The sequence below is a fragment of the Heterocephalus glaber genome, unplaced genomic scaffold (assembly GCF_053883595.1).
Source record: "Heterocephalus glaber isolate CG9 unplaced genomic scaffold, H.glaber_assembly_v1.0 deba00001689, whole genome shotgun sequence".
Taxonomy (NCBI): Eukaryota; Metazoa; Chordata; class Mammalia; order Rodentia; family Bathyergidae; genus Heterocephalus; species Heterocephalus glaber.
In genome coordinates this window covers 12,421,918-12,434,020 of record NW_028258414.1, presented here as the reverse complement: position 1 = coordinate 12,434,020, position 12,103 = coordinate 12,421,918, and the positions used below count along the sequence as shown (strand labels likewise).

The window sequence follows — 12,103 nt, the reverse complement described above, 5'->3', positions numbered from 1 at the left end:
GGATCCCCTAAGAGCAAGCTTTTTCTTCCTCTCTCAGTATTGGCTCATTCCCACTTTCTCCATTCACACTGACTCCCAGGACCTCCGGTGGGGCCGAGCACGAATCCCTAAAGAACGAGGTCCTCCTCCCATGTAGGTGATCAACCTCCTAACAATAAACAACAACATGACAATGCTGACTGCATTAAGGAAGCAAACACACTTTTTTTAAACTAATGTTTTCATTTTATTCTTTACTCATAAAAAAGAGCATATTTTTGGCTTTGAAATCATGACACAAATAAAAAAGCATATAAATGAAAATTATCAGCTGAAAGTAGGTAGAAGCAACTCATGCTAACCCATCAGCAAATACTCTGTGCTTTAGGCTCCAGCAGTGGCACCAGACAGAAAGAACCAGATTCATGGCCAACCTAACATCCAGTCCTCCTTAGTTCCTGGAGGTTGCTTGGCCAACATATACAGGAAACAATCCTCCCTTTCTCCTGCTTTCCTTCTTCTCATTTTGGAACAGAAGGCAATAATGCTTCGATGCTTCTCTTTCTAGTTTGTAGGATAGTGTTGTTGTTGTTTTAACACGTTTAACCTGTGTATTTTCAACTTTGAAAAAATAAAACTGCCAAAATCGACTATAACAAAGAGCCATTTCTATTTTTGATCAGTTATCTGCTGCAGGCAGAGCTTCATGTAGGAGTTCTTATTGTGGATTTCTATGACTGCGTCCCTCACAAGTTCAATGAACATCTGTGGCCAAAGTTTCTGCAGAGCTTCATGCTTCATATTGATTTCTGTGGCTTCCTTCATAAGGTCCTCTATGTACATCTTGCAGAATTTCTTTTTTTCTTTTATATCCTGTTTTTAAAAAAGAAAAACTCACATCAATTGGCACATGTGGAAGGATTAAACTTCCTTTCAGAAATCACTCCTCATCTCAGGAAAAAATCCTGGCAATGAGGAGGAATTATTGATTATCAATTAATAACCATTTGATGTCAAGTCAATTAAAAGAGACTTTGTTATGTAACCCTTGGTCTGCAGGTTATAGATTATAGATTAGAACAAAGCAGAAAGAAGAAGAATATAAGAGGCTCATTCTTCTAGTTTGTACAATGACTACAAGAAGCATTTTACAAGTCAGAGGAGTAAGCATGTCCTCTTTTACGGTGCAAGTCAGGTATAATTGGTACACACACATTCACAAGACATGGTTTCTACTTCTTTGCAATTTGGATATTATCACTAGAGAACCTAAGCAAAAACCTCATGGCAAATGAAATTTTTAAAAACTGACACAAAAAGGAAAAATATCAGAATAGCCATATATGTGTTAAAGAAAACTTGAGACCATAATGTTAAGTGAAATAAATCAGACACAGAAGCTTAAATACTGTGTAGTTTCTCTTATATGAGAAATCCAAAGTATAAATAAATTAAAGAACAAAATAAAATATAGATAATAGGAAACAGATTTGTAATAGATCTTTTACAAATGGAAATGGGACCAACAGATGGAGGGAACAGGGACAGAGGGAAGGGGAATGTGAAGTAAAAAGAACGAAGATGATTTACGTACATGTACCGACTCCCTACAATGAATGAAATCGTTACGTAGTGCAAACATGCACCAATAAAAATAAAAATTAAAAATATTTAAAACATCAAAAAAAACCCTCACATCACTTTATAACTAATCCAAAAGCCAAAGCAATCATTAGATGAACCAGAAACTAGAAATAATTTATGCTGACCCCTTCTCCCCCTTCCACTCACCCTTCAGAACAGGAATTTTTTCCTAGCCACTCACGACAGAGCACTCTGCTTGAGTCCAGCCACAGGGAGCCTGCTGTGTATCTCAGTCTGCTCCTGCCTCTGTTGGACAGCTCTGTTAGAAAATGTGTTTATTGCAATCCTGGATGATAACTATTATTTCTCCCATCTTAGTTCAGGTGGTTTAGCTCATACTGTTGGCTGAAAGCATAGTCTCATGGCTATGTGATTAATGTATCAGGGTATGGATACTGACGATTTAAATTGGTGGAGTACTTTAAATACAGATATTCTGAATTTACTCGCTCATATAGGAAAGTATAAATTGGAACATTTCAATAAAGTTGGAGAAGATGTACAAGGAGGAAGAGGAAATATACCTAAGTGTGGGACTCAGAACAGGCCCTTCTTAAGAAACAGTGCTCCCACTCAATTTGTGGGCCTGGCAATCTGCAAATGAAAAACCTGGTTCTAAATTCAACAGGGGAAGTTTGGGGCCAGAGGATATTTGGGCATTAGGCCACAACTTTCCACAGAGACTAGAACAAAGCCATTTTGTTGGGACTAGAAGTATAGCCCAGTGGAAGAGCGTTTGACTAGCATAGATGAGGCTCTAGATTCAATCCCCAACACTGACACCCTCAAAAAAAAATCCATTTTATTTAATGCAAGAGTTTTTATTTTGGCTATTGCTCCTTCTGTAGAGTATTAAGTCATGATCATGATATGATCAAGTCATGTCATAGTATACATGGAAAATGCAACACAACTCATCCGATGATTAGAATTGTAAGGAAGTAATTCATGTCAGTGGAGGAGGAAAGAAATAAGAAATGATAGCAAGACAATAGATTTAGGAAACGGAGCCATTTAAATTTTCAGCTGAAATCCAAATACCAAAATAATTTCAAGGTGAGAGTTAAATTTAAAATATTACAACTATTGTCATCAAAATTACACTGAAGATTTGTAATAAGAAAAATGCTTATATTATAATGTAAAATGAAAAAGAAAACTAATGAAATTTTGATAGGTTTGAGTTATATAAGTATACACATTTGTCAATATACAGCCATGTTACATCTAAGGCTTACACATCAGTATATAAATTTTACCTCCAATGAAGAAACTGTATCAAATATGGAACCTAACTAATCACATAGATGCTGAATTATTTAGGGAGAGGGAAACTAATGTTGGAAATTATTTTGAAATGCATTTTAAAAATGTAGACACATAGGTGGATAGAGGGATGGGTAGATACAAGGTATGTGGTGAGGCAAGTATGCTGCTGAGTACAATGTCAATGGTACAGTGTAGGTTTTGAATGTTTACTGTAAAATCCTTTTAACTTAGCTATATGCTTGAAATTTGTATTAAAAAGTTAGGAATGGATAGAAAACCACTTAAGAAAATACACTTAAGTATCATTATGGTTGGGTTGTGAAATTGTTTTTTGCTTTTTTTCTATTTTTCATCTTTTTCCAAATGTTTGCCATTTTTAAGCCAAAGAATTTTAAAATTCCTCATTGGTTAATGTAAATTAATGAGTCCATTGCCCTGTTTCCCTGGCAGAGGCATATTTTGGAAATTTTCTTCTGACATCTAAGACATGTCAAAATAATCAACATGCAGGGGTCAACATGCTGATTTAATATAATTCATGTGCCAAAGGAACAGGTCATTGGGTTGACCTATCCATAAAAATATGAACAGATTTTGATGGTGATAAACAATAAATGGTTCCAGCTGGCTGCTTTACTGATGAATCTACTTTTCTGACTCTAAAACAGCCTAGGATTCAGTCACCTGCGCTGAGTTTACTGATGAGAGCAGTACCAGCTGCCTGCCCCCTTTTAACAGTCAGTTTGGGCTACACTGGGGCAGCCAGCAGGGATGACAAGTGGGGGTCACAGGCAATCAGTAACCAAAAGGAGCGATGTTTTACAACAAGCAATCTGTTTATCCAAGGAAAAAGCACTAAGAATATTTAGTGAAAAAAAATTCCATTAAGAACAAATGAATTTTTATAATAATTTAGGGATAACATGTTAAATTTTTAAATGATGCATTTTGTTAAATTATTTATACAAGGGCTGGGGATTTAGCTCAGTGGTTTCGCCACCTGCTGCACAAGTGTAAGGACCTGAGTTCGATTCCCGGTCCCTAAATAAATAAATAAATAATTTATACATAATGCAAGTTAAAATGATCATCTTGTAATTGATGTAGTATAATTCTGTGAGTTTAAAAATTTCCTGGTATAGTTTCTCCCATTGTTTCTCTATGAACATGTTGATACAAAATTACATCTGTTATAATAACCCTTAATTTAGTAATTGTGTTTGAAAGCATTTTACTTCACTTCTCCTCTCCTTCAAGCCAATTACTGTACCTTTCCACAGAGTGTACCCTGTAAACTCATCAGTGTCTGCCAGGACAACTCACCCTGCCTGACCAGAATGATCCTGTCAAAAGCGCACAGAGATACACTCGTGCTGTGACCTGCTAAGGAACTGTTGCTCTTTCAATCAGGCTTTTTTCATTCTCAAATGTTTTCACATTCTTATTTCTGTTTATCCCACAATATGGCCATAGGGATGGTTCATAAAGCAAGTACTTTACAAGTTTAATACGGATGAGATGGACTCTATACAATATTGTTTATATTATTTCTTTGAACTAGAAGTTTACTATAAAGGTAGTTTGGAAAAAACATGGGTCAGTGGTGGGATTTGTTACAGAAGCAATTTTAACTACAATGGCACTTGTTTTAGGATTTAACCCATATCTTCATTTTAGAAATGGCAAACTTGGTTGAGAAACTTAGTCAGGATTAGACATCATCTATTAAAAGTGCTTAGAGATAATTCTTACTCATTCTTGAAAAATTGTCAGGCTAGTTGGAAGATGGACTACTCACATAGAAAGCTAACAACACAACGAAACCTACTAATATGTGCTGAGTGAAATGATCAGCATTCAGAAATACAGTGCTCTTTGCATTACGGTCATCAACAAGTCTTCAGAAAGTGCTGGAGTGTACTCTGTGTCCAAGACCAGGAACAGGAAGGCCTTGCTACTGAGCACTTAGTCAATAATCCACTACCCAAGTTTCCACTTTTCCCCATCTGTCTACAAGCAGAATTTGATCCTATAAAATCCCCATCACTGATTCTATGTCCACCTTACATCTTTTTTCTGATGAGTCAGGAGAATGAATGGAGTACTCCAAAGCAACAGACCTTTAACATGCAAACCAAAGTCTGCTTAAACTGAGTTGTAAGGAACACACCTCAGTTAACTTTCCCAACAACTCAGTATGTACAGAGAGAGAGAGATGGAGCACTTAGCATTGCAGCGATTTAAGCAGTTTTCAAGACACGGAGCATGGTGTAAGTGAAGGGTGATTAAGGGGCTTGGGCAGGAATCAGGCTCAGATTCAAGACTCGATTGTTAGCCTAATGTTCTTTCCAAAATACTAGGTGGCGTCAGTCCTTCCTTTTCCCTTTGCATTTTCTCAGGACAGGAGTCAACACTGCCTGTCTTTACTTGTTCAGTGCTTATTAATTGAACAAACCACTCTAATCAAGACTTTGCTTATATGACTCCATTGAGGCATTTTCCATTAAAAATTAAAAACCCAATGACCTTGACTGCCACACTAATCAAACTTTCTTCCTTTATAGTTTGTGCACTTGGAGTGTTAAAAAATCATGTCCTACCCAACCAAGGTCATAAAGATTTTCTCTGATTTTAAATATAAGAACTTTGAAGTTTTAGGTTTCAAACTTGGGTTTTCATTTGATCTGGAGTGAATTTTGTAGAGTGTAAATAGGTTCAGTATGTTTTTCTGACTGGGTAACCCATTTCTACACTATCACTTATTAGACAGACTGTACCACTAGTTTGAAATGCCTCCTGCGCGATGCGTAAGTTTCCCCATATGCACAGCACAGTTCTGGCTCTCTAGATGGTCCACAGTCTTTGTGTCTTTCCTGACACTGCTTTATTACAACAGCTTTATACTCATGCTTGGTAAGTGATAAGGCAAGTTCTCCTTGCCTCTGCTCTGGTCTATTTCAGGCCTTTTGCTCTATCATATAACTTTTAGAATTAGCTAGTAAATTTCCACAAATAACCCTGACCAAATTTATTTAGAACTGAATCCACTTATGAATGGATTTAGAGAGAATTAACATTTTTATAATACAGAGAAAAATTTGTATCTGTGGATAAACTATTTAGTTCTTCAATGACTTGCGACAAAATTTCATAATTTTCCGCATAAAGGGTTTATACGTATTTAATCACCCATTCCTACAATGTTATGGTAAATGGTGTCTTACTTTAAATTTATCTTTGAATAGGTAACATAACCTTTATTCAATTGTTGTACCCTCCTTTATTTTTTTTGCTTATTTCTAAATGTTCTTTATAATTTAGGGAAGACGAGTTGAAAGCTACTTTTCTAGTTTGTCATTTGTCTTTGCTTATTTTCTCTCTCTCTTTTTTTTTCATCTCAAGGGTACACAATAATTTTGTAGTTTCTACTAGAATTTTTATGCTTTCATTACAAACTCTGACCCATTTGGAATTTATACTGGTGTAAGATATCTAAATCCAGATTTTCTTTCATTTTCTCACATAGTTCCCAAATCATCTATTAGATAGTCCACTTGACTTCTTTGGGATTATTCTTTATCATATAATAAGAATCTTTTATATAGGGCCGGGGGTTTAGCTCAGTGGTTCTGCCACCTGCCTTGCAAGTGCAAGGACCCAAGTTCGATCCCCGGTACTCCCTCAAAATTTGCATATATACTTGAATTTTCCATTTTGTCCATTAGACTCTCTCTTCATAATCACCCTGTCTTAACTGATAGGACTTTATAATGTTCCTTAATCTATAGTACTAGCCTTCTTCTCATTGTTCTTCTTTTTAAAAGTTTTTATGGGCATTTGTTTATTTTTTCCATAATGTACTTTACAATCAACTTGTTAAAAAAAAGCCTCAACAAAAACATTTTTTGGAAGATACTAAATTTTTTAATTAACTCAAGGAAAATTGACATATTTTGCATGAGGTCTTATTCAAAACATGGTACGCTTTTCCATTTGTATAAATCTTTTGTATTCTTTGTTAATGTTTTAAAGTTTTCTTTATACAGATCTTTCATATTTATCATTATTTTATTATACATTAGTCCATTCTGGTACTACTACAATGAAATACCTGAACAGTCTACTTTATAAAGAAAAGAGGTTTATCTTTTTTTTTTAACCTTTTAAACTTTATTTGGGAGTATTTAAAACAAAAACATACGAATGACCAATTTATCAACATTTCGTTTCTAGCATTCATCTGATACTTTGAAAAGATTCCTATTTTATAACAGTGAAATCTTTGTTTTTCTTCTTTATAAAATACATGTTTGTGCCAAAAAAGAGGTTTATCTTTGCACATATTTCAAGAGTCCCAAGGCTGAGGCTGCAGCCAGTGATGATGGTTTTTCTGGCAGAGTCCAAGTCAGTGCAAGGCATCACATGGTGAGAGAAGAGAGTGCATGTCTGTCTGTCTGTCTGTCTGTCCGTCTCCCTATAAAGGTGCCAGTACATCATCCACGGAGGGCTCCAATGGAATGACCTTCTCTAGTTCTCATTACATGCCAAAGGCCCTGCCTGTAAGTATCATGGTTGGATTATTAGGTTTCCACCTTCTTAATACCTCTGGGGATTAAATTTCAACACATGAACTCTTGGAGGAATCCATTCCATCATATTCAAAGCAGAGCATGAGGTATTTTATCTTTTTGTATTACTGCTATGAGTTAGGTCTTTTCTTCCACTATATCTTCTTGTGTTTTCATTTCAGCTCCATTAATGAATCTTCTTACAGCTTTTTATAGTTTTTCAATTCATTCTCCTGGTATTTTCAGATATTCAATAATACTATTTGTGAAAAGTTTAGTTCTCCCCCACTTTGAGGTTACCATTAATTTGTCTCTTATCTGATTGTGCTGTCTATATTACTAAATAATAATTGTGATGTTAGATGTTATGGTTTGAGTTTGAAATATCCCCCCAAAATTCATGTGTAGACAGCTTGGTCTCCAGTGCAGTAGTGATTGTGAGGGCTGTAACCTAGTCAATAGATTAATTCATTGATGAATTCATCACTCAATGGGTGATGGGGAAGTAGCAGAAATGTTAGGAGGAGGTGGGCCTAGTTGGAAAAAGTAGGTCCCTGGCCCCTTTCCTCTCTGCTTCTCTCACTCTCTCTCTCTCCTCTCTCTCTTTCTCTCCTCCCTCCCTTCCTTCCTCCCTCGCTCTCATGCCACGAGGTAAGCAGCTTTCTTCTACTACACACTGTATTCTGCCATGATGTTCAGGCTCATCACAAGTCCAATGGAACCATGCAACCATGAGCCAAAATAAATTTTTCTAGAGGCCAGGGATTTAGCTCAGTGGCACCATGCCTGCCTTGCAAGCACAAGGTTCTGAGTTCGATTCCTGGTACCAAAAAGAAAAAAAAAATAAATCTTTTCTCCTTAAACTTAATTTCCTCAAGTATTTTGTCACAGAAATGGAAATGTGACTATCACATTAGGTGTCCTTGTCTTGATATTGACTTCAGTGATATATTAGTGCTCTACTATTGTATAACAAAAGACCTCAAACTTGACAGTTTCAAACAACACCCATCTGTCATGGTTTCTCTATAGCAGAAGTCCAGGTGTGGTATACCTGGGTGTTGTGCTCAGGCCTTCAGAAGGCTGCAATATGTGCAATATGTCCTTTCTGAAGCTCTTTTTCCAAGCTCATGTGGTTGTTGGCAGAATTCAGTTCCCTGTAGCAGTAGGACTGAAGCCCCCACTTTCTTGTTGGCTGTTGGCCCAGGACTGTTTTCAGCCCCTAAAAGTTCCTTGTAGTTTCTGGCCATGTGGTTGTCTCCAAACGTGGAGGCTGATTCCTTCTAGGTCAATAGGAGAATCACTCAGAGAAAGACTGACTGCTCTTTTAGAGGACCTGCCAGATAAGTCAGGATCACTCAGGATAATATCCCTGTTCAGCATTCACAGTTAAAGAAGGGATCTTAAATTATATAGTCACAGTCCCCTCTTATCTGTGGTTTTGCTCACTGTTATCTGTGGCTAACTGTGGTCTGAAAATATCAAATGAAAATTCCACAAACATAACTTATAACTTTTGAATAATTCTTATGATAGTGTTACATTATTCTTTTATTGCTAGTTATTGTTGGTAATCTTGTTGTGCCTAATTTATAAATTAAACATTATTATAAGTATTTATGTATGAATAGGAAAAAACAGGGCATATGTGAAGTTTAGCTCTATCCGTGGTTGCATGCATCCACCAGGGTCTTGAAAAGTATTCCCTGAGGTAGAGGGGAGGACTTACTGTATCTGCAAAAATCCAGTTTGCCCTGCCATATTCTGTTGGTTAGAAGCAAGTTACAGGTTTTACTCACCTGGAGGGGAGGGGATTAGGAGAGGGTGTGCTTGTGTGTACACTATGGGTAGGAATCATAGAGGCCATCTTTGGATTATGCCTCCTAGAAATGGTAAGGGTCCAGAGTTTCCCTACTAAGCATGATACGTACTATTCAATTTCTATGTACTTTATTTGAATTTAGAAATTAAGAGTAGGTGTGACATTGCTTTTTTTTTGGTACCGGGGATTGAACTTGGGACCTTGCGCTTGCGAGGCAGGTGCCGGAACCACTGAGCTAAATCCCCGGCCCATATTGCTTTTTCAATGTACACAGAAATAATCATTTTTAACCTTAGATCTATTAATTACATTAAATCTTTCTTGCATTTCTAGAATAAAATGCATTGGCTGTAATGTTTGTCATTCATTTAATGTTCTGTTATATTCTTCTTGATAATATTTTAAAAGGGTTTTTGCATCAACATTCTTAAGTATCTGGTCTGGCTTTTCTTTTCTTATGCAATCCTAGTGGATTTTGAAATCAGTTATGTTATCTATTTTGAAAAAATTTTCCTTGTCAATATTCTTGAACAACTTGAAATCATTATAATTATCTGTTCTTGAAGACTTGGTAGATTTCTCTGTGAAACTGTCCTTGTTTTTCATGTAGCTCTTTAACATTTCTCTACATTTCTTTCATGGAAATGTGTTCATTGAGATTCTCTAAATATATACGTGAATTATTTGGCTCACAGAACCACCTGGATCCAGGAAGAGCGTTCATAATTCTGTCAGCTTGGCTTTCATGTTCCTCTTCAGGCAATACCAGGAAGGCTCTGTTGGTCAAAGAATTATACTCAATGTCTTTGATATAGCCCTCTGACTACCTTTCCAATTTCATCACTGTGTACTACCAACTATACATCAACAACAAGGATTTTCTTATAGTTTCTGTCTCCTTATCTGTATTATGCCTCTCAGTGTTTTATTCATAGTGTGTTGTTTACTCTTTTCCCTTTGTCCTATAACTATATTTATCCTTTAAGACTCATAACAGAGAACATCTTTTCTAGAAAGCCTCCCTTGATCTGGCTTAGACAGCCCTCTACTCTCTTGGTCTACTGATTTACAATTATTCCTATCCATGTCTGTCTCTTCCATTGGAATGTAAGTTCCATGAGGGCAGAGACGTCTTCTTGTGCTCTAGTGTATCACACAGGGTGTTGTACAGGTGCACAAAATAATTTTTGAATAAGTGAAACCATAAATATAAAGAGAGCTAAGAAGAGACGGAGTTGATGCCAAGTATTTGCAAGGGTTTCCATATGGAAGAGATTTGTTCTTTTTACACATATGGTAGAACGTGAACCACTAATGAAAGTTACCAAGAGACAGATTTAAGCTTCCAAAAGGCAAGAATTTCTTCACATTGAAGTTGTTCAGTTACAGATAACTACCTCACAAAGCACTGACCTTTTTTTCTTTCTCGCTTTTTTTGGGGGAGTGTGTGTGTGGGGTTAAGAGGGATGCTGAGGATCAAGCCTAGGACCTTGCGGATGCTAGGCAAGTGCTCTACCACTGAGCTACAGCCCCTGCCATTTCTTTCACTAGAAGAATTTAAAGCAGAATCTGAATATCTTTGGATTCTACGAAACATATTATTACATCGAGTTTTCAAGTTATTTTTCAAGCTGAAATCCTTAGAGCTCTACGGATTCCAGACATGTCAGGATTGAGAGGGGATAAAGAGAAAGGAACAGACTACAAAAAAACAATCAAACGAAGCTCTACATCCATTATTTTCTCTAAAAACAACAGCTCTGCTGTGACATACTGGGCTTTTAGCTACAATATGGCTTAATAAAGAATTCCACAGTTGTTAAAAAATGCGAAAACCAGTTGTCTGGCCATTTCATATATATGAAATATACAGGATTGGCTTCATATATATATATATATATATATATATATATATATATATATATATATATATATGTTTGTTTGGGTTTTCTTTTTTGAGATAGGGTCTTGCTATGTAATTCAGGCTGGTCTTGAATTTACTATGTAGCCTAGGCTGGCCTCCAACTTGCAGTGATTCTCCTGCCTCAGCCTCTTGAGTTATGGGATTACAGGTATGCACCACCTATATGCATATATATGCCCCATACATAAACATATATACATAGCTGTGTGAGGAGATATATAGATATAGAAATATTGATCTCCACCTCTGTACTTATTGATCATTATATTCAAATATAACCTGTGTAAGGAGCCATGTAGATATATCTACATCTGTAAATAGGTATATCTCTTCCTACAATGCCTTGCACATAAGTCACAGATGTTCAACAAATGCATCTGCCCTTTTGTCCTGCAAAGAATCTTAACATTGTGATTATCTTAGATGATGGGTTTCTTCAGCTTTCCTATGAGCCCTGTGAAGCCAGGCACTGCAGGCTTTTTGTCTTTGTCACTCCCACAGCACCGTACTACTGTATTGCTCCAACAAACCTCTAAACACATAAAGAATATAAAGGATCGGTCCGGTTTTCCTGGCTAAGTAGCTCCATTGGGAACAAAAGAAATTATATTACATGACTAAGAACACAGGAGTTCATGGTTTAGAATGAACGACATGAATTAAAACATTAAGAGTCCACAATGAGGTAATAAAAATGGGGATTCTGCTGTATCTTTTGCTGGTTTGGTAGGGGCTGCTTAGGTACCTACACACAACTTTATCTCTTTTCTTAATCCAGATAGATCAGGATCATTGGTCCTATCTTGGTCTAGATTTTTGGTACAGATTTCTTTTGAACACCTTTTCCTATTGAAAGAAAGATACTAAAACCATAGGCTCTTCTTCATCTCCCTGCTC

The 12,103-nt window shown here is 36.5% G+C and overlaps 1 protein-coding gene across 12 annotated transcripts in view; it reads right to left on the bottom strand.

Annotated features, from left to right (window-relative positions):
• Window positions 1-202: 202 nt before the first annotated feature.
• Lrrc49 (leucine rich repeat containing 49) overlaps window positions 203-12,103 on the bottom strand; it is a 166,428-nt gene continuing 154,527 nt past the window's right edge. For 10 of the 12 annotated variants that reach the window (XM_087199201.1, XM_087199199.1, XM_087199200.1 and 7 more), the window contains one exon: window positions 203-852. In XM_087199201.1, the coding sequence (XP_087055327.1) occupies window positions 649-852 (204 nt within the window). In that variant the 3' untranslated portion in view covers window positions 203-648. Of the gene's footprint in view, window positions 853-9,983; window positions 10,059-12,103 lie in introns of those variants that run through there. The other 2 variants (XM_087199205.1, XM_004855549.4) reach the window with 1 other exon arrangement.